General features: G+C 35.2%; 1 protein-coding gene across 1 annotated transcript in view; it reads right to left on the reverse strand.

The window, feature by feature from the left end:
• TM2D1 (TM2 domain containing 1) overlaps window positions 1–23,845 on the reverse strand; it is a 37,741-nt gene extending 13,896 nt beyond the window's left edge. The window contains exons 1-4 of the mRNA XM_033115514.1: window positions 23,647–23,845; window positions 21,366–21,439; window positions 11,986–12,094; window positions 6,720–6,811 (exon numbers count right to left, since the gene is read on the reverse strand). Coding sequence (XP_032971405.1) covers window positions 6,720–6,811; window positions 11,986–12,094; window positions 21,366–21,439; window positions 23,647–23,804 — 433 coding nt within the window. The 5' untranslated portion in view covers window positions 23,805–23,845. The remainder of the gene's footprint in view (window positions 1–6,719; window positions 6,812–11,985; window positions 12,095–21,365; window positions 21,440–23,646) is intronic.
• Window positions 23,846–24,305: the final 460 nt, after the last annotated feature.

A 24,305-nucleotide genomic window follows, 5' to 3' on the forward strand; every position in this document is an offset into this window, starting at 1 on the left:
TATTTCTGAAATGTATCTCTCTTCACTTGGCATTTTAGTATAAATTTAGAAATATTAATTTCCCTTCCTTCAATTTTTTTATAAAAAGAATATTGAGAAATGGTCCAAAAAAGTTTGCCTCTAATTACCTGGTACTCAATGAAGAACATATAACCATGTCAGACCTTTGTCTTTGTCATGCCCTCTTCCAACGGATGTCTTCCTGTAGCTCTGCTCATCTCTCAGGCTATTTCAGAGAAGTCTTCCTAACCTGCCTGTCTAAAGCAGCATGCCACGCCCCCCAGCCCAGGCTCTATCCTGTCTCCCCTATTTATTTCCTTCATGGTGCTGATTACAAATCTATAGGGGCCTCATTCATTGGTTTGCTCCTTCATTCTCTGTCTTCTACTGCCAGGTAGATTGCTAAAGGCAGGGTCCTTACCTGTCGCATTCAAGGCAATTCCTTGATGAGTACCTGACAGACAGTAAGAGTTTGACAAATATTTGTTGTATGACTATCAAAAACCTAGAAACAATCTAAATGTCTAACAGGGAGGAATTCTCTCAAAAAATTCAGGTACATCTAATAGGAAAGAATACTATGCATCCATTTAAAACAATAATATGGAAGGATTATTTGTTGGCAAAGTAATGTGGCAATGCTCTAAACAGACACTGAGTTTATTAAAATCTAGATTTTGTTCTGGTGAACCCCTTCTTAAGGGTGCTTCAGAAAAATGAATATGAGACGTTCCTGTTCAAATAAAATATTAGATAAGAGGAGTACATATGTGTTCGGAACTTCAGTAAATGTTACCTATTCCTGGTGTAACACATTTAAAGAAACTATAGAACAGATCCAAGATGATATTTAAGCATTTAAGGAACCTGCAAACTAATCTATAGTGACAGAAGGCAGATGAGTGCTTCCTTAGGAAAGAGCAGGACAAGGAGAGCATGAAGCAGAGATTACAAACGCACGAGGAAACTTTTGGGAGTGACAGACATTGTCCATCTTGATTATGGTGATCGTTTCACAGCTGTATACACATGTCTAACTTATCAAACTATACATTTAAATATGTGCACTTTACTGTATGTCAATAAAGCTGTTTAAAACAATTTAAAGAACTAAGTTGACTGTTAAAAAAAACTTGAAAGTTTAAAATCATTACAATGATTTATATCCTGTCTCACTCCAAATGTGTGATATTTACTATGGTCGATCTATTTCTACAAATTTAAGATAAAGGATAACGTAAGTAATGAAGTTGCTCATAATGCTACCTTAAACTCATTTTACCTTTCAAATATAAAAATACTTTATGAAAATAATATAGGAAGAACACTAAGGATTTAAAAAGGTAATGAGACAATATAAAACCTTAGAATAGTAAGTACATGGCACATGTACATGGTAGGCGTTTGATAAATGTTAGCCTAGCTGTTACTTGTGCAACCACTATTTCTACTACTACTACAATTACTATTATAATCAAGGAATTTAAACAACGTAAGTCCATTGCTTAGAGTAGCATCATCTAACCTAGTCTTATCTCATGCAATTCCCTCTCCTGTATTACAGCCAAACGACCCACAGTTCTCTTAATGGGTCCTGCTCTCGTGATCTCCTTCATCTATCTCTGCATTTATGTGTACACGGCTACACTGTTCTCTGCCTGGCCTTCTCCCCTGCCCCCCCGCCCCCACTATTCCCAATCACCTAGCTAATCCCTAACAGTCTTCTAAAACTTCTGGGAAGTTTTAGCCACTTCTCTAATGCCCCAGGATAAATTTAATGCCATTCCTAGATGTTCCCCAGCACCGTGCCCTTAACTTCCAGCGTAGCACATATCCCACAGGATGATTTATTATATATTTATTTGTCTGTCTTCCCCTGTCCTTCCATGAGTCAGGGCTGTGTCATCCCCATACCTAGTCAATCTGACCACTGAAGGAACAACTATATCAACAGTAAATGATCTTATTTATAAATAAAACTGATCAACTTGAACAAAAGTAACACACATTCTAAACAGCAGTTATTTAAAACCAGTACAAACCTTTACTCTTACAGATTTCATTATTCCGATGTTTTAAAAAGATAGGATGTTTGTGGGGGGTGGTAGATGAGGGTAAGGGGGATCAAATATATGGTGATGGAAGGAGAACTGACTCTGGGTGGTGAACACACAATGTAATTTATAGATGATGTGATACAGAATTGTACACCTGATACCTATGTAATTTTACTAACAATTGTCACCCCAATAAATTAAAAAAAAAAAAAGATAGGATGTTTGTGAACTACCAAAAGTAGATTTTTTTCATTTTACAATAACGAAAATATTAGTTTTCTTTGTACAAATCCTATTTACTAACTTATTGTGGAAAGGAGTATCAGATTTAGATTTTAAAAATTGTTTTAAAATTCCAAGTAAAAGAATCCATTAAAAAAAAACAAATCCATTTTTAACCTGAACCATTACTATATAGGTATATCCTTTCAAAAAGATTATGTTGTCAGATAACATTAATAAACCTCATGCTTTGAGTGTACTTTATACTTCAATAACTTGGACTTTACATTTTAAAAACACAAATTCAATAAAAAGATTTATTTTGATATAAAATAAATAGATTAATTTTTGGTTTTAAAAATTTTTTGGCATTTTTTGTTTTATTATAGGTTGAGTCTTGCAAATACTCTTCTATCTGCATAACTGTTACGGAGAATACAGATTACTTCATACTGAAGTTGCTGTTTGCCAAACCGCAAGTGTTCTATAATGATTTGGCTATTAGTTGTAATTATTCTTTTTGTGTCTGTACCTATAAAAGAGAGCTTTTAAATCTTAGAAAAGTTTAACCTACAAATCCCTTTATTTGTCCTACGGCATGTGGCTATTATATACCAGTGCGAGCTGGTAACTTCAACTGGTAACTTGAAAAAAAAAGGAATAATATAACCAAAGATTTTTTTTTTATATGGGCTTAAAAATATACAACACTTTGTTATTCTTATAATAAGAAAATATTTACATTTTAAAAATACCACTATGAAAAGAGCATTTCTCCTATTAACTGCTCCAAAAGAGCTATTATCTTTGCAAATCCATAATCTTCAAATATTACAGATAGGCACAATAAAATATGTTAGTTATTGCAAATAAAAAAGTCACAAATGTTCACAGAGTTAGAAACACACAAAAAATATTATTATAGAAATAAGGCTTTGTGGTGGAAAAAAGCTTTCCAGCTAAAGAGGCATTGGTTTATTGAGGAATAAATCAATTAAAGGAAATAAAGCTATACATTGATAAAAAACAAAACAAGATCTTCAAATTTACTTGGTTGAATTTTTGTTCTTTAACAATAAAGTTATAGCTGTGGGCTAAAAAGAAATGTGAAATATGTAGAAAGAAAATTTTTCTTAAAGGAATTTTGAGGTCTTACCCAATTTTATTCAATCTCATCCCCTTCAACAAATTTCCCTTGTTTAATCCTGAAGTAAAATTTATACAATGAAGTATCACATGTAACACTAAATTACTTTTTAAAAAGCAAGTTGCATATCTGCATGATCTACATTATTTATTCTGTGCTTATAAAATTCCAATGATCATAAATGGTCAAGGAAGTATTTTAAAAAGCTATATATAAATACAACCATTGCTTTTCAGAACCATGAAGAAAGATTAAATAAGATTATAAGAAAAACAGAATTTTAGCCTCTATTTATAACTTTTTATAATGCATCAGCATTATATTATCCAGTTAAGAACTTTTTGTTAATGGCAGTAGTCATTTTAATTGAAAATATCAAAATTCCTTAACCTTGGATTCTCAGAAAATTAAAATTTAATTTAAAACATTTCAATTTTTTAAATTTACAAGCATTGTAATTTTACATATTAGATTAGATTAGTTGATAAAACATATCAAAGCCCTTAACATGAAGATAGCTTAAGTTAGATATAGATAAAAATATTTGAATGCTTAAAGAGATAAGAGGATTTTCAGTTAAAGATAATGAATCTGGCATGCCCACTTAATCCTCTCACTCCAAAATGCTACTAAAAGGGTAAATGGATTTTTAAAGTCACAAACCGAATAGAAAGAGAGTGAAAGACAATAGCAACAAAAATTCAGAAGCTGTAGAACAAAGAAGTGACAGACAACAATCTTGAGAAAGCTGTAGCCTAAGCCAATAGCAAAATGTCTGTTGAATTCATGAACATCCAAAGGTTGCTGTTATAATAAAGGAAGTTATTTAAAATTTTTAAAAAAGAAACTTTACACTGAAGTATAAAGTTAAATATTAAAAACTACATTTGCAACTTTATAGAATCTCAGATTCAAATTGCAGGTTTCGCTTTGAAGCTAATAATAGATTGGAGGAGCAGTGAGTGGCCAAAGAAAGGCAATTCCTGGCAGGAAACTAATATTCACTAACCAGAGCCACTCTACAGTTTTATACACAGCTTTATTACATAGAGTTTTATTTTGCAGGAAAAAAATTTCAGAATACACATATCAACATGTTATTATGTACTGCAGTCAAGTCAAAAACATTAACTTAAACTACAGGACGTGACAGCTCACGTGACACACATCGCAAAAAGCTAAAAAGTCACTCAAGGCAAATATTTAAAATCACAGAACAAACTATACTAAAGAATAGTGTTTGTCCTTCCCTTCTAACCTTTTAAAAAAAGTTAGAAATCTTTCCAAAAAATATATATGATCCTGTCCTGTTAAAGAGATCATATAATAAAATGCAAGGACCTTAGTCCAAGGCAGGCTTTGGATGTATTCTAGCCATCACCATGTCACTTTACTTTCTCATTATGAACCTACTTTCTCTGTCTGACCATCCGTCCTTCTATCCATCATTAACTAAAAAGAGTGTTAAGACTAAATGACTTTTATTTTGACCACTCAGAGGTCTTCTGTGCATAGTATATGGTTTTCTGCTGTGTTGAGGAAAGGATGGTTCTATTACAAATGGCATGAAGTGCAGTCACACTATCACCCAGGCCAGGACTAGTGCATCAATCTCCTTTCAACTTACTCTCCCACCAGTCTTTCTCCAATCTAAGCCACTTCCCACAACTCCTCCAGGATTATCTTCCTGAAATATAAATCTGATCATGAGAATCCTCTGCTTGAAAACAGTTATGGCTTCTGATATTAAAGGTAAAGTCCAAACTCCCTAAGAAGAAACTCACAGCCTTTTGTAATCTGACCGCAGGCTATCTCTTGCCATCATTCTGTCTACACCACAAGCTAATGTATCCACCATTCTCTCAACACGCATGCATGCTCTTTAATACCCTGTGCCTTTGCAGGAGCTGTTCCCTATAATTCCCTAAATCTCTGTAATTTGTTTATCCTTCAAATCCTAGCTTAAATGTCACCTCATCTAAGAAGTCCTCCCACATACCCTAAGGGGGACAAAATCAGTTCCCTTTCTATGCTCTCATAGCACTTAGTCATGGTTCTGTAATAGTGCTACATCATAAACTGGCCTACAATCATTTATATTTTATATTTATTTTCTTTTTAACCAATATGAACTGTGATCTTCACCATTATTTCCAGAGCACTCAACTTTACTTACTTAACCGGTAATAAACATTGAACAAATGTTTGTTAACTGAATAAATTCATGTATATAGTATTTTAAACTTTGACTTATATTTATGAATTTGTAACACGAAGTTCCAGGTAAGGCTGTCAGAATCACACTTCCCACCAACCCCCGTGAAGATTTCTCTTTGATCTCTGGTGGGTAACAACATGGAAAGAATAAGATTAGCTTTGCTAGCTGGAAAGTAGAGCATTCAGAAACTTTAAATTTGCTCAGTGAAGGGCTGACATAGAACAGAGTACTACACTAAATAAAGCATGCTCTCTTGAGCCAGAAATATGGGTTCAAATTCAGGTCACTAACTGAGTGTCCTTGGGTAAATCTCTTAATCTCATGACAATTTACCAATCAATAAAACAAAGATGATAACAACAAGTATGTCACAGAAAAAGGAAGGCCTCTAGAGTCAGTACATCCCTTAACCTCTCTCATGGCAATTTCCCTACCTGTTAAAGAAGATTTAAAGAGGATGATAAACTCAAAGAGTTGTTAAATCTTAAATAAGGGTAGGCATGTGAAAGTTCTGCTTAAACAAAAGCTATCATCAAATGTAAATAGTTTAATAAGCTTAGCAACTAAGGGAAACGTGAAGATTACAGTGAGGAGAAAAGTATGGGAGGGTGGTAAGGGTCAGGCCCCACACCAGTTTATGCTGGTTATCATAGTTCTAACCCAACTTCTCCTGAAAGGACTTTCTATTCCCAGGGAAACATGGACAGAGGTTCAGGTAGAAGAGAACCTTTTTTGGAGGGATTGGGAGAGATATGCATTTATTCATAAAATATTTATTGAACATCCACTGTGTGCCCAGCACTAGCCATGCACTCAGGTTAAATGTCCTAAGTTAGTGCCTACACTATCTTGAGTGCGTTTTCATGAAGATGAAAATACAGGGAAAGGCAACATTTCTTATCTGATTTTAACTGTAGAGCTTAATTGTAGTTCTATACTCATGTAAGAATGTTAACTATTCAACTCCAGGTACAGGAGTAATTAAACTTGTAATTATTAATAGTATGCAGAGATTTAATCAAAAAAATAGCTACAAGTTTCATAAGGTTTTTTGTTTTCAATGAAACATACTCACCCAAGGCAGGATATCCAAGGTAAAATCGATCTGCTCCCAACCATCCAAGAAAAAGAGACAGTGCAACCGCCACTTTGTATGAATAGCCATTTCTGCACAGAATTAGAACCTGAGCGTCACATTCATGTATTTCCAACATGCAAACATTTTAGAAAACAAAATTGTTAATTATTACTTGTTAATTGGTTCATTCATCCATTCATTCATTCAATTAATGCTTTTTGGGTCACTACTGCATGCTAGGCACTATTCTAGGCTATTGGGATATATTAGTGAACAAAAGAGACAAAAGATCCCTGCCCCTAAAGAGCTTACAATCTAGTGGTAGCAAGCAATAAACATTTTTAAAAAGTAAATCATATATTATATTAGAAAGTCATAAATGCTATGACAAAAGGAACTGGATCACGGTGTATAGAGAATCCAGAATGCTAGGGGTACAAACAGGAGCCATTTAAATGGAATAATAACAGTAGGGCTCCTTGAGAAGGTGATATTTGAGCAAGAGCTTAGGGAGGTAAGCTAGCCATGTCACGCCTCTGAGGGAAGTGTCCCAGACCAAAAAATAAAAATAAATAAATAAATAAAATGCTGTTACAAAGGCAGCATACCTGACATGTATAAGGTCTATTAACGAGGCCAGTGGAGGAAGGGAGTGAGAGAAGGGAAGAATTGTAGAAGACGAGGTCAGAGAGGTAATGGGGGCAAAGAGAGCAGATCATGCATACCACTGAATACTATTGTAAAGACTCTGGCTTTTACTCTGAGAGACAGGGGAAACTACCACAGGTTTCTAAGTACAGGCATGATCTGATCTGATTTAGATTTTAAAATAATCACTCAAGCTGCTGTGCTGAAAATAAACTGTAGGGGAATATTTGTCACAATAACATTGTGTGACAAACCACCCCAAAACTCAGTGGCTTAGAACAATAAGCAATTATTCTCACACTTGTAGACTGCAATTGGCTGTGTGGTTCAGCTAATCTAGGCTAGGTTCAACTGGAAGATGCTGCTTCAGTCTGAAGTTTGGCTGAATTTGAATCCAGGCTGCAGATTCAGTTCAAATCAGTTCCACTTAAGTTTTTCTAGGGCCCAGGCTGAAGGTACAGCATTTACTAGGGGCAAGTACTTTACAAGACATATCGCCAAAATACAAGATGAAAGTTAAGCCCCACGAGCACATTTAAGCCTCTGCTTGTTTCATATCTGGTAACATTACACAGAACAAATCAAATCTCATGATCAAGCTACAAATCAACGGAGTGGGAAGTAGACACTTTCCAGTTAACAGGGACTGAGAGGCATGAACTTGCTGAACAAATTCAAACTACCCCAGGGACAAACGAGTTTGAAGGCTACTGCAGTAATCTAGGTGAGAACAGTGTCTCAACCTGGAGTAACAGCAAAGGAAATAGTGAGAAGTGACCAGATTCTGGACATATCCTGAAGTACAGTCAACTGGATTTCCTCGTGTATTACATTTAGGATATGAAAAAAAGGAGTAAAGATAATGTTAAGAATTTTATCTTAAGTAACTAGAGGGATGAAGCTAGTAGTACCTGAACTGGGGAAAGTTGAGGATGGACTAGACCTTGGAAGGATGATCAGGATTTCAGTTGAGGATATGTAAGTTTGAGATGTTTATCAGACATCCAAGTGGAATTGTCCAAAAGACACCTGGATTTACAAGTCTGGAGTTAGGGAGAGAAGCCTGGGCTGGAGATATAGATGTATCAGGAAATTATAAGCATACAGGAAGTATTTGAAGCCATGAGATTACCATGTGAGTACACATAGACAAAAAAAGAGATTTGCAGACTGAGCCCTGAAGATAACTCTAATATTAAGAGATCAAGACGAGAAGGAAGCAGAACGGAGACCGAGAAGGAGCTAACAGTGAGGAAGAAGTATAACTAGAAGAGTGTGGTATCTTAGAAGTCAGATGAAAACAGTGTTTTAAGGAGAACAGAGTGATCAACTGTGCCAAATATGACTGATGGATAACATAAGAAAATGGCTGAGAATTTACCACTAAATACAACCAAAAGGAGATCACCAATGACCTCAGTAAGGACAATTTTGGTGACAACATAAGGGCAAAAGACAGAATAGAGAGCAGGCTTAAGAAAGATTGGAAAGAAAAAAAAATTGAAGAAAAGAAGTATTATATAACTTTTTTGAGGAGTTTTGCTGCAAAGGGGAATAAAGAAATAGAGAGGTAGCTGAAGTTTCATTTTAAAGTCAATCCGATGTCAGTCTCCTGCTTACAATCCTGTCTTTTGCATTGCACTCACAATTAGGACATTTCTGGAGTATTGGGGAAATGATAAACAGCCCAAAGATAATATTATGCATCTAATATTATAAGGATGTCAGACTTTATGCTAAGGGGAGTGGTGCCCCATCTACATGAGAATGGGGCATCAGTCTAAAAGTAGAGAAATAAATTAGGAGGTTTTGTAGAAACTCAAGCTATAAGCTGTTGCCAGTAGCCGTGGACTAGAAAGATAAAGAAAACTGGGATACATTAAGACAGCAGAAGCAACCAGACTTAATGTGGGAAACTTTCCAAAGTTTCTGCTTAAGAAGCTGGGTAGAACAGGTGCTATTCACTAAGACAAAGGAGGAAATGGGTTGAAGGAAAAGATGATAGTTTCAGTTTAGGACCTCAATGTATATAAAGATGGTGAGAGAAGACAAAAGGGTGGATGAATGAAAAAGAGAAAAGGACCACGGATATAATCTAGGGGATATTAGGACTTAAGGAAAAAGAAAAGGAATAGGAACCAAAAGAAAGAAAATACTGTTTTATACTAGAAGGTAAGAAAGTATTGTAAGAGAAGGGAAAGCAAATGCATGGACTATATCCATTTGATATAGCAACAAAGGTCACTGGTGAATTTCACCATGGCCAAAAACCATGCTGCATTAGACAGAAAAATTCATAAAAAATAAGTTTTAGAGAAATAAGCATTTCAAAAAGCTTGGCTGAGAAGGGGAATGAAATTTAAAAAGCAATTATCTATATAAATAAGTCACACTAAAGAATCTGAAAACTGATGAGATAGCAGAAATTTTCTAATTATTCCCCAGACCATTTCTCTTTTTCTGATGGACATACAGCTAACCTACATATTCTAGCTCACCCTGCAGTTAAGTCCAGCCATAAACTGAGTTTTGGCCAATGGAATGAGGACAGAAGTGATGTATGCTATTTCCGGGTCTGGCCCATAAAACACTCCTGCGAGGGGGTACCCCTTTCCTCTTTCTCATCTGCTGGCTGAATGGAAAGAACACTTAAGGGCTAGAGGAAGCAAAGCCACAAGATGAAAGGAGCAAGGCCCCCTGCATGACGGCATGGAGCAACCATGACTCCCTTTACCTCATCCAGACCTCTGAGCCAACACGTATTGGGCTATGATATGAGTGAGAAATAACCATTGTGTCAGGCCACTGGAACTCTAAAGACATTTGTTACAGCAGTTAGCCTGCTCCATATAGATGGCCAATATAAATAGGTGTGTGGCTTGGTAATTAATCAGACACGGTTACTAGACTTCAGGTGTTGGAGGATACATTATAAATGGCTGTATCTGCAATATTAAGATGGAGTATTAAGTATCACTATTACATAGTTTGAAAAAGAATATGTACAGGAGTAGAAGGAAAATATGTAAACTGGAAAAGGGACACTCAAGGAATAAGAATTTGTCAGTGAGTCTTTATTCAGTAGCTGACCAGGAGCTGGCCCTTTGAGAGGCATGCACTGAAGGAAAGGAAAGGAAAATGATGTAAGGTTTTCTTAATTTTGTGACTTATTAGAATTATCCATCAATCTAACTCAACTCCCCTTGTTTTGATTCAATGTTCATCAGGCAAATTTTATTTTGGAATTTTACTATAGATTTTACTATAGATTTACTGTAGATTTTACTATAGCGTGGGAATACACTGGCCACTAAACATGGGAGTATTTGCTTTCCTTGTTATAATTCTTGCCATAATTGACATCAGTGTCTTGTGAGCATAATTAGAGCAGCTCAGTCACATTGAGGCTAATCTACCCAGAGACACTGAAAAGAAAAATCAGAGTTAACTTGGAAATTAATTAACAAGTCATTGTGATGTTAACATTACAGGTAATATGAACCTGTAAGGCTAACATGAGTGGATAGCTGTTCTTAACAGATGATTTTCTCAGTTGTTGTATTATAACCTATAATATCTTAGACCAGCATTTAGTAAATTACTTGTCATTTGGTATGTTTAAGATAGAAATATCAATCTAAAAATTTAAAGTTGACTAAACCACATCTAAGTACTTTAGAAATAATTCCTTTCAAAAAAAAAAAGAAAAAGAAAGAATTCCTTTCAACAATTTTTACTTTACTAATGAGAAATGTTGGAACCCAAAAAGCTTAAGCGATTGGATTGGGATTACACAGCAAGATAGAATCTAAAGCTTCTCATTTTCCTTAGGATCAAAGGAAAAAAAATACTCTAAAAAGTAATTTCTAAAAATTCTAATACAATTTGTAGAAAACAGCCAAACAGTGGTTATTTCTTGATATAGCTTCAAATATGTGCCATCAAACAAAATGTAACTATGTATAGCTAAAAGGTAAAAATACAGCGTCAGCAGTTAATAGAAGTGGGTAAAACTAACTCATGTTTTTAGTACAAAGCAGAAATATAAGAATAAAATGTTAGGTTTACTGTACCAAAATTAAACGTGAACTTAAAAGTCCTTTAAACAAAGAACATTACTAAGAAAATAAAGCCATTTGCCTTAATATCCCCAAGTAACTTCTGAATTCTGTTTTACATTACCATTCATCATCCACATCTATTACAAAGAATGAAACCAAGTTTCCAAATGCTCTTAATATGCAAATGATTAAATAGTTAGCATTCTTTTAATACTATAGGTACACAATCCCTTATTTGCACACTAGAAATCCCCCAATTCTGAAAACAGAATTTTTTAGTAACTCACTAGGTCACGTAAACTGACTGAATTGATAGGCTATGAGGCCCTTCACAGTCTTTACTTATCCAACTTAGTGACTGCTGAGCTTTACTTGGTTGGTAAATTGCATTTATAAAATAATATGCACACTTAGGTTTTCTGACAGAAGCAAAAAGATGAGTTATATTAGTACAGATTTTCGCCTTACGTTAACTCTTGATCTCTTCACTCCATGCAATCAAGATAAAATAACAGGTAAGTAATCTGAAAATTTAGCTTCAGTAATGTACTTACACATTTCGGCAAGATATGGGCTTGCGAAAACCAAGTTCCTTTCCAGTAAAATGTGTTTCATTGCCATGCAAATCCTTACAAGTTATGTTGGGTGCTGGAAAACATTCCACTAAAGGCAGAAAAAGGCAAGAAACCATTATTTTTGTCTGTAGGGAAGGTATGTATTTATATATTTTTAAGACTAGCAAAGGACACAAGAAAATGTAACATATAACAAACCACCTCCCATTATAACATCTGACATGAGACTAATTTAGATAGGAAAAACTACATTTTATACATACAAACACACACACACTCACACACATACAAGATAAAGATCACATGATATAGTGGTCTCAACACAAGCACATAAGAATTGTCACAGTGGATTAGATGCATGACCCATTTAGTTCAATCTCCTGCCTCTGACAAAGGAAACATGGGAAGAAATCCGAAATATTACTGCCCATTACTTACTTCATCTCTGGGATAAAGAATACTTCTAGAATTTTTGTTGGTAACCTACTGGGTAATTGGGTAATCATTAAGTTTAACATAATCCGATTTTATATTTTCAGCTTATATCAACTCTCATTGATAATGGCTGCCATAAACTGAGATTCTTTGTATCTATTCTAGATTCTTATTAATCTAAATGCTATTTGTTTCTCTACTCCAACTAGAATTTGATGTAGTGTATTATTTTAGCATTTAGCAATTTTTATCTTTACTCATACCCTAGATGACATAGTATGACAGGGGATGTCCAAACTTTTTTCAACGTTTTTCACCAAGGGCCATATGCGATAAAATACACAAACAGCCGGGCCACTCACTTGAGGTGAAGTACGTATTGCCTCACCTGGTTTATTTAAGTAAACTAAATATATTTTTGGAATTTGCTGCGGGCCAATTAAAAATGGATTGCGGGCCGCAGTTGGCCCGTGGGCCGCAGTTTGGACACCCCGGCAGTAAGAGGAAGTAACACAGAGCTTACTATGTGCTTGGCAGGTGCTGTCCTGAAGCCTTTATAGCCTCATCGCGTAGAGCAAGAACTTTGGAACGAAAATGACCTGTCTGTGCATTGCCTCTTTCAGAACCTTGGGTTCCGTGTAAATAAAAACAGCACTAAGATCACCCACGTCTTAGGACCATTGTGGGGATTAAATAGGATATAAAGTACCTGGCACAAGGCACAGCTTACAGTAGGTATTCAATAAATGTTAGTGCCTTTTCCCCCACCATTTCTGACTAAAAGTTATTAATGTTGTTGGGCTAGTTTCAGTAATGGCTTATCTCTAAGTTTGGCATCAATAATTTGGGGGGGGGGGATGAAAAACAGAACTTCGTATAATCATCTAAAATACAAACAGACCCCAGAGTTTTATTATGAAAGGAAAATGGTATTTATTTTGTCTACTTTATAATTATCTTCTTGAGATTTCCAACAGATCATTGTCCTTTTCTTTAGACTAGAGGAATACATTGACAAAATGATGCCAGAAAAAAGAAACCCTATGACTTTGTACTCTGTTGGGTTATTAATAGTTCAAACTACATCACTCCATAAATATTTTATTATTTATTGCATTTAAATTTTCAATTATTCCATAACTTTCATTGATGGCATTTAAATTTCCGAAACAAGGAGGTGCTTACACTAAAAAGCACAGATTCAACACAACTGAAAACCATTTAAATAAGAAAAAAGACTAATAAAATGAAGGGAAATGGGAGAGTTAATAATTATACTAGGAAACAACCAAGGGAAGATACTGTAATTGAGCCACAAATTTAGCTCTGTGCTCTGCACTTCCTGGTAGTTAAGGCAAAAACGCTTTACAGAGCTATTGGGATAGAACTGAAAGAAAGCATACCAACTCACCCCTAAACTGCTGGGAACTAGGTTTGGTTCACGACACAAGGGAAACAGAAGGTATCAGAAAAGGTCCTCTATAAAAACTTTTACAGAACAATAAAGGTTGTCCATGTAGCCATTTCTTACACTGACTCCAGATATAAGCAAGAGCTTATATTGTGAAGATCTACAGACCTGGGGCAAAAGTTAACTCGATTTCTATGCAGCTGTTTGGTCACCTTTGATACAAAGGGATAAAATTTATTGACTTTTTTGAATGACTTATCATGTCCCTTACGTTTTTTCTCTCTTCAAAATCTGCCATCTTAGGTCATAATTTTGACTAAAACTATATTGTAGACAACTCAAAATTGAGATTAGCAAATGTCGGAAATGCTAGCATATATTTTGTTACTAACTGAAAGGAAATCAGTGTGCTCTATTTCAATGACTTAGGGCAGTTTTGCTCCCCAGGGGACATCTAGGAATGTCTGGAAATATTTTTGGTTGTCACAACTGGGGAGCTGCTACTGGCATCTAGTAAGCAGAGGGAAGGGATGCTCCTAAACATCCTACAACGCGCAAGACAGCCTCCTCACAACAAAAATCATCCAGTCGAAAACATTAACAGCAAGGAGGTCGAGAAACCCTGCTCAAAATCTCTGGTCTTCAAAAAAAATTTTGCTCCTTATTAGGGAGACCACTTCATGGACGGTGTAGATGCCTGACCACTGCACTGTACACCTGAAGCTGAATAATACTGAATGTCGACTATATTTTAATATATTCATAGAGGATGTGGAGTACAGCATAGGGAATAGAGTCAATGGAATTGTAATAGGTATATATGATGTCAGAGGGGTAAGCAGGTTGGGGGAGGTTATCACTTTGTGAGGGGTGTAAATGTCTATCTATTACATTGTTTTGTGCACCTGAAACTAATATAAATGAATAAATAAATAAATAAATAAAATTTGCTCATACACTCCCTAAAATAATTTTTTTTAACTATATACTTCCTCACACATTTTTAACATCTAAAATTTATTATAGGTTTAAATAGTTGGAAAAAATATAAAATTTCCAGCAAATTGTAATACTGTCATTTAAATTTTAATGTTACAGCGCTCTTTAAAATAGAATCTAAACACCACAGCAATTTGATAGCCATTGTGATTCAAGAGAATAGATACAAAAGAGCTCTTCTTTAAAATGCAGAAATTTGACATCAATTTTAGGGGCAAGTACACATATTAAAGCTGATGATCCATAAACTGATTTTTTTAAAGACATCTGTTATAAGCTGAACTGTGTCACCCACACAGAGATGCTGAAGTCATAATCCTCAGAACCTCAGAATGTGACCCTACTTGGAAATAAGGTCCTTGCAGATTTAACCAAGTTAAGAAGAGATCATTACGGTGGGCCCTAATCCATTAAGATTGGTGTCCTTCTAAAAAAGGGGAAATACACACACACACACCACGTGCAGGCGTGGGCGTAAAAGATGATGTAAAGAAAAACAGGGAGAATGCCACATGAAAAGAGAAGGCAGAGAATGAACTGATGTGGTTACAAGCCAGGCAATGCCAAAGATTGTGAGCTACCACCAACAGCTCAGAAGAGGAAAGGAAAAATTTTACCCAGTTTGGGAGGGAACATGGGCCTGCAGGCACCTTGATTTCAGACTTCCAGCCTCCAGAACAAGACAGTGTCTGTTGCTTTAGGCCATCCAGTTAGTAACACTTGGTGCAAACAGCCCTAGGAAGCTAATTCAATATCTGTACCTGTTTACCTCTTGGAAAGCTCCGTCTACCCCGAGGAGTACATGTACTCCTGTTTGAAGACCAAGAGTTTAGGCATCAGGCCTGTAAGTAAGTAAAAAAGATACCTGGTTTAAAGTTAAAATTTTTTGCCTTGATGAGGACCATTCCACATCCATAAAGAAGTGATCTGCAAGATTATCTATAGATAAACACAAGTTTTTCCTGAAAAAGCACCTTTAAATTATTTTTCAAATCCTCAAAGTATTAAGTTCTGGATTGAATAATTGCCATAAAACTATTAGTTTTTGGACATTTTTTTTCTAAATGTTACTTTGCACTTGCTCAGTTTGAAGCTGTCACTTTCTTGTCTTAAAGTCTTGTTATACCTTCCTGAAGACTATCTAAATTCAGATCTTAAAGAGACAGTTGCAATACAAAACAATAATTATGATTCCAGTTAAGGCAACTGTCCAGCATACCTTGCCTAATAGAAATGCATTGTTTTCTGATAACGACAGGTTCCTGTACAAAATTTTAGAAGATCAAACATTTACAGGTGAATTGTAAAAATGCTTTATAAAAATATTAAAAACTAAGAAATCATATTTTTATATTTTTCAATTAGACACTATTGTTAAAATTCTCATATTTTGACAATTTGTTTTCAATGATACACTTTATCATTTCTACTATTAAGATTATTTGTACTCAATATGAGCTGTTTTGTAGTAAATGAGACAGATGAAAGAGAAAAATGCCCAACACTACAGCCTTAGAACTTCAGGAAAGATACAAATAGTAGAGAGAGGTGTCAGAGTAAAGGGGAAACCACACTGCTACAGATTCCCGAGAAGTTTGACAGAAGTATGAGCTAATTATTTCAAGGGATGAAAATTACTTTAGTGAGAAAGGATGAGCTGCTGCTCTAAGTATGTAGAGAGATGACATGAGAAAATCATTTAAGAGAAACACTGAGACTAATCAGATTTGTTTAAACTGATAGAGAACTCTAAAGAACCAACTTTAGAACTGGACAAAACTGGGTGTAAGTTCAAACTCTGACACGTAGTATGTATGTTCCTTTGGGCAAGTTACAAAATCTCTCAACCTTGTTTTGTAATCTGTGCAATGGGGATAATACCTTTGTAATGCTATTTTACATGAATTAAAAGCATATGGTGTGTAAAGCATGGTGCTTGGTTAGAGAAAGTGTACAAGTGGTAGCTTCTTCACTCTAGGAAACTAGAGAACTTCAACATTGAGAAGACTAAGAGAATGAACCTGACGTGAGAAATAAATATAAAATTGTGAGTGGCTTTAAAATTAATGGAAGGTTTTGTGAAATTAAATCAATTCAAAAGAAGCCTACAACCCTAGAGTTTATCCATTGTATACTTTATGATTTCATCTGACCCGTATTTTAAAAAACCTGTGAAGTAGGCAGAACTAGTAATCTGTTCGTTTTTCTTTTTTTTCCTTTTACAAACAGGAAAACTGAGGTTCCAAGAAATTGAGTTGATCAAGTGTCATAAGTAGGTAACATTCTACAAGTTGTAGACCAACACTCATTACTCTTAATCAATACTCCTTCCATTATACCATAATTCCATGTTTACACTGATTTCAGGAACAAACCAAAATACATCAATATGATGAGATTAAGGAAGTTACCAATAAATGTTAACTAATAGACAAAAGTAAACAGTGTGCCACAACATTGAAAACTATTCAATGTGCAGTTTTCTTGCAAAAAGTTTGGATCTGGCCAATGTCTAGGATTTAGATGGCATCAATTTAAGCCAATAAGGACACAGTATTTCCCAATTATAAAAAGCAGCCCTGTTTTTTAAATGCAAACAAGCTAAACTAGAAATAAAGTAACCAATAAAGTTTCATAACAGTAAAAAGGAGTGACTTAGGAAGTAAGCAGGTGGTCTGAGAACCTACTCCAGCTAACATCATGCCTCTGGACTGAAGTCGTGATCTGTCAAATGAAAGGGTCACATTCGATAAGATCTCTGTAACAGGTTATACTGCATAATGACCAGATAATTAAATGTGCCAATGTAGAATTTGGGTGAAAGCAAAAGATAAAGTTGGAAAAATCCAAACCTATCTTCATATTTCCAACATTAAAAGACAGCTCTCCTCTGGGAGTGCTAGAGTTGGAAAATCATCATTTTGCAACTTTCATAATAAAGAAAGGTTCAGGCCAGAATCATCATGGATGCTAAGTCTGGGGAAAAATTTTGATGAGGAATAGGATATTTGCATGGTCTTACTGAGTCTCCCTAAAGACTGTTTATTAGTGGCAAAGTGAAAAATATTAACTATACTGTGGAAAAATCTGAGTGATCAACATTTAACAATAACATCACCAACAAGAGACAGACAGTATCATGTGAGATGCTGAGGACACCCCATCACTGATGTAATTTTCCAGCCTGGAATGTATAACCTAAATCTACTCATAGTGAAATATTAGACAATCCCAAATGAAGAATATTTTATTAAAATAAGAGACTGTAGTTGTCAAACATTAAAGACATTAAAGACAAACATTAAAGACAAAGAAAGTTTCCAGTTTAAAGAAGAGTAAAGCAAAACCTAAAGGCAAATCCAGGATCCTGTACTGGAGAAATGCTATAAAGGCATTATCTGGGTCATTTGATAAAATTGGAATATGGATGATAAAGTATGTATAGTAATATTAAATTTACTGAAGTTTACCACTGAACTGTGGTTATGTTAGAGAATATCTCTTCTTAGGAAAAACACACAAAAGTATTTATATATATAGTATATATGCACACACACACACAAATTCAGACAGCATGCATGAGCACACAATGATAATGCAAAAAGGATGTTAACAATTGGTGAATCTGGGTAAAGGGTTTATGGGTGTTCTTTGTACTATTCTTCTTTTCTGTAAGCTGGAAACTACTTCCAAATAAAAGTTTAAAAATAACACAACTACTGGCATAACTAAATCATGATGTTACAAGTTAGGGTAACAGTAGGGTAGTGAATATAAAAGAGCATGAGCGGGGCTTTTGGCATGTTGATAATGTTGTTTCTTGATTAGAAAGCATTCACACGTATGTCCAGTTTGTGACAATTCACTGAGATACTGATGTGTACTTTTCTATAAATATATTTCAATAAAAACTTAATAAAAAAGGCCTTCTGCCAAAGGACCACAGCAAAATTTTTGGAGATAAAGACTAAATACTTTTGTATTTCACTGATCAAAAAATTAAAAACACTGCATATATATACACACATACAAAATCTAGACAGAACACTGCTTGAGGGCAGAGATTGTCTTCTTTTGTATGTCATCTCTATCATGTAGCAGAAGCCTATAATTTCTCAATCAATCAATTCCTCAATAATTTTATAATACATAAATTAATTTTCTTTAATTGTTTTGAACTATTTAATATTTAATCAATTTAACTATTAAATTATTACAAATAATCTCTCAAATAAATATGCTTGCTAATCGGCATTGGGATAAGTGGGAACTTTTTAAGATACTTCAATTTATTGTCATAGTTGAATTTCCTTTGCCTTTAATCCCAATTCCTACCCACTATCTATCCCCAAACTTCCCTCTCTGTAAGACATTCCATTCTCATTCATCCTCATGCAGAAAGTAGTTTAAGAAAAGGAAACCATGTTCCAAGGGTCATTTTGAAGACCTCTGTGATCAGGACTTAGAAGTGATTCACAATGGTCACTCCATTAGCCTTTGTTTTAAAAGAGCAATTAAAAACAAACAAACAAACAAACAACCCAACTTCCTGTGGACAGACACAGCCTCTTGAGTGTTGGGCTGGGATGGCAGAACATATCCCAGCTCTCGGCTGGACACCTTTGGGTCATGCACAAATTGTACCTCCGTATGCAGAAGCCCTGTCAGGGACTGACATTTGTCTCGAAAAGTTTTTCTTTTTAAAATCATGATAATGATTTAAAGTCATTTATTTATTAATCTACAACATTTCCCATATGTTCTCAATTAGGCACTTGGTTTATTCTCTCCAAATAAATAACCACATCATTCCCTCATATCGAAAGCCTTCCTTTTGCTTCCCTGTAGCTCTCCACTCACATCCCGTTTGAGTACTTACCTGATAGGCCACCATGGTATCTTAATACCTCCAAGTTCTTCATACTTTGATTCTGTGTATGTTTATAAACTTATTTACCTTAACTGTTTAAGTGGATTCAATCTTATTTTATACAAAAGAGACAACTGGAGGGCAAAGCTCTTTTTAGAGGTCAGAGCTCTTCTTGTTAACTGTATAACTTCCTTACATATTCTAATAACTGTAAAAAATTCTGCAGTCTAGAAAAATGGTTTTTTGAGATAACTGGCTGCCTGCTTCCTAGTTTAAAGTTGGATACCTGAGTCACAACAGTATTCACAGATTTCCAGCATCTTTCATATAAGTGGTTGAATATTTGAAAGTTGATTCTTCTTAATGTGTGTAAATTCTATTCTCTATTCCAAAAGCACAATATAAAAGACAGGCAAATATATAAAACAGGCAAATCAGAGTATACTTATAAATTTAAAAAGGAAGGAATTTCTTGCAGTTTCTTTAAGTTTAACACATCTAAATTAAATAAATGTATACATGTTAAGCAATGTCTACTATACAAGTCATATATGCATATAACCTATTACTGTTTATATGGTTTAAAATTTCACTATTCCCAATAGTATAAAAACATCAATTATAAAAGTAGAACACAACTTCCTTTCAAATATCTCTGCTGACTAGAATTGGGCTAACAGTGTGAGAAAATATAAAGATATAAAAAGATAAAAGGAGATCTGCTTTTAAAATATATACAAACTCATAATCAAGAGGTCAATTATTTGATACTTTTGAAAAAGTAAGTTATTTGCTGTAACAAAAATAATTCCTTTAAACTCATTTACATAATGAATCTGTTTTATAGCTTTTATTTATAAAGAAAACATCAATTATACATAATTTATGTCTAATACATAAAACAATCAATATATATTCAATAGGTGCTCTTTTCTCAAAACAATACTATGTAATTGCCTTTATTATGCCAAATAAGGATGCTATTAAATAGCTCCAATATACATCCATCTGCCTTGCTTCCAACATATACCCTTTTAGAAGACTAAACAAAACAATTTATTAATTTTTATCTGGCATTACACATATTTTAGAGTGATATAAGCTCCCCAAAATCATTAGGCTAAGGGTTTGCTAGCCATCATCAAAACATCTCTAAGAAAATACTGATACAAAAAAAAAAGAAAATACTGATGCATACTTAAAATCCTTACCATACTATTTTCAGACTTAGGATGTACCCAACTATATTTTACAAGTGCATAATGTGGATGATAAAGCTGCTCACTGTATCTTACTGGACTAATAGTCTCAATAAAGAATCCTGCAGTCTAGAAAAATGGTTTTTTGAGATAACCATTTTGGAGTAATTAAAAATCTAACTAAAGAAGCACCTTTGCATAATATAGCTTGGTAAATAAAGGGCATCAAGAAAGCTATATAAACTGATTCCAGTTTATGTAAGTAAAGAGAGTAAGATTCTTTTTTAAATCCCCTAGCCAGTTCTCCAATTTTAACTTGTTCTGGAAACTGAATGATAATGTAACTTAAAAAACACATTAATGATTTACTTTTAATGATCATACACTTATCTATGAAATAATGTTTTAAAAACCATTTTTAAGGATATGTTTCTGGAAGTCTTACCATCAGCTGTGTAGTTTGTACAGTTAACTGGTTCTTGTGTAGCATCATTTATTTTTGGATCTTTACAAATATATGTAAGAAACGTTAAGGAAATATGAACTACATTCCAACACAAAACATTATCATCTTGTCTTTAATATCTCATATTATATACTCATGTTCATATTCACATGTAAAGAGAGGTGTTAGTTTATCCAAGTGAAAAAGCACAAGCACAAACATACTTTCAATGGGACTAAATAATACCTGAACATTAATTCATTACATGAAAAGTATATTAATTTAATTTATACTAAAAGCTCTAGCAGAGGATGCCATCTTTAAAGAACATCAGTAAGGGTATAAGCACAAAGCACAAAGAAAATAAAAATCTTTACCAAATTATTTTAAGTGAGCTTGAAGGTTTTAAAAAAAGTCAGTTTCCAGAGATTTGATTGAACTAATTTATGGGCCCCAAATATTGCCATATAAAAATATATTTGCCATATACAAATATATACAAGTAATACAAATAACCCTGTGAGGTTGAGACTATTATTCACACATTTCAGGAACATAAACTGAGGCTCAAAGTTTGAATGACTTATTCAAAGTCATATAAGTGATAGGTAGTAAAATCAGGTTTCCTGATTCCAAGCCTATGGCACTTTCCATCAAACTGCAGGGCATATTGTGTTTTAGGTGGGTCTACATGGTCTCCCCAACAGGAATTTAAGCTTTTGGAAACAGATATAATAAATATCCTCTTACAGATATTCAAAACGTTTGGGGTGCTTTTCTGTTTCCTAAATATTTTACTGACACTAAAATGGGAAAAGTAAGGTATTCATAAGATGTCTCTGGAGATAGTCCAACACCTGTTGAAGGTTTTTGAATCACTATTGAAAACCTCATTTTTATGCCAGGAGTAACAGACATTTTCCAGTTATCATCACCTCATAGTTTTATATGCTCAGCCACTTTTTCTCTAGGTTTCAAAAAGCACAACTCTTCATACTGCCCAGTTATTTTCTTAGAGAGAACCACCTTGACATTTTTGCCAAAAAAATAAATCAATCTACTAGGTCAATGTCTCTCAAACTCCAAGCAAAATGGTATTCAGCAAATTAGAGCTATCTTGTAAAAATCAAATAACGGCTGTCTCTCCCCAACTCACACAAAGACACTATGGGATAGAATTATCTTAATTTAAAATTTTTCTTTCATAGAATCTTATATCTCTGACTTCTGTTATTAATTTTTCTGTTGTACAATTTGTACAAAACTATCTAATTTTGTACAAAACTAGCTATTTTAATTTGACTGTAACGCCCATTTCATATTGTTCTTTTGATTATTAGAACTGTTACAATGAACAGATCCACTTAACCTCTTCAGCCTGTTTTCTCTTCTGTAAATAAACAGCCAACAAAAAGAGGGTGCCAAAAAATATGTACACATTTTAAAACAGGAAAAAGCTATTAAAATTGTAATACTCAATACATACCGATAACAAAAGATGAATACAAGTCATGTTTTGACTTCTGCAATTACAAGAGGGGCTCAAAGTGGTTACCCTGAGCGTGCAGACACTTCTGATTATGGCGAACAACTGCTTGAGCAACGTTGACCAAAGTGTCCACTTGTATACATTTTTCTGGCATTCCCTGTATATAGACACTACTACCAGTATGTGCCAGGCATTATTCTAAGTGATTTACCTGTAGTACTAATTTATCACAACAGACATTCAACTTGGTTACATTGTTATCTATATTTTTATTCATGATAAAATAGAGTTCAAATAATTTGCTCCCGGTTACAGGAATTTGCTCCCTGACAGTCTGGCAGCTCACGGAGTTTAAGAATGATATAACGTAATACATGTAAAGTTAATGATAAATGGGCAATGTATACTGGCTATATCATTAACTTATTTGTCGCACCCCAAGTTGGCAAACTTCCAGGGTAGAGCCTGTCAATCTTTTTATTACTAGTGCCTAGATTAGGACCTTGCATAGTTGAGGATCGTATGTGTTGTTGAGCAAAAACACCCGCCAGTAAAAATACAGGTGAATCAGAAGAGGAAGCGCCCACAATCGTAAAGTCCCAAGGAAATCACACAGGGTGGCCTTTATTCTTCCCACCCCACATCTCTCTTCATCTCCCAGGGCTCCTCGGTCATTAGAGGCCACAAGTCACCGTTCCCTGCAATACAACTCTAGCCCGCGTTGAGGGCCGCGACCCACTCGCGACCCCAAATCTACCTCGCCCCTATGGGAGTGCTCCTCACAGAGGATATTGTCCTACTTTGAGGTCCTCGCACTTAAGCATCTCTTCGCCCCCGGCGGCGGCAGCTCCCCAAGGTCCCGTGCTTACTGACATGAACCACAGGACACCCAGGAGTTGGGCAGCCACGGCCTCGGGAACAGCCGGCCGGGAGGGCCAGGCGGCCGCCATGCTGGGGACCGGCACGTCCCCCACCACTTCCGGTTCCGCCTTCGCCTAGGAAAGGGCGGGAGGAGGGCGGAGGAGGGAGGCTCTTAAAAGGACAGTGCATCTGCCGCACGCAGGTTCTGTATAAGGGTGGAATCAGCCGGGAGAGCTTTGGTTGATCTTCTAGACCGGAAAAAGGAGATGGCTGTGTTGGAGAATCAGCTACCCTCCATTCACTGCTCTCTCCCGAGCTAACCCTGCCGTGGCTTTTCTGTCCGCAAAGTGCTAGTGGCGCCCGGCGATTTGATAAACGCTTTACAAACATTATCTCCGTTAGTCCTGGTAGCATTTGGGTTTGCACATAACGAACTAGGCTCAAAGATGCTAGTAAGCATGTTGACCTTACTTACTGAGTTGGAATAAAAGTGATGTTTGTCCGATTTCAGAATCTGTGCTCTTACTGTTATGATATAATGACCTCCCAGTTATTCTAGAGACTTGGCGGAAAGCTGCTATGAACAGTAC

The sequence above is a fragment of the Rhinolophus ferrumequinum genome, chromosome 9 (assembly GCF_004115265.2).
Source record: "Rhinolophus ferrumequinum isolate MPI-CBG mRhiFer1 chromosome 9, mRhiFer1_v1.p, whole genome shotgun sequence".
In the NCBI taxonomy this organism is placed as follows: Eukaryota; Metazoa; Chordata; class Mammalia; order Chiroptera; family Rhinolophidae; genus Rhinolophus; species Rhinolophus ferrumequinum.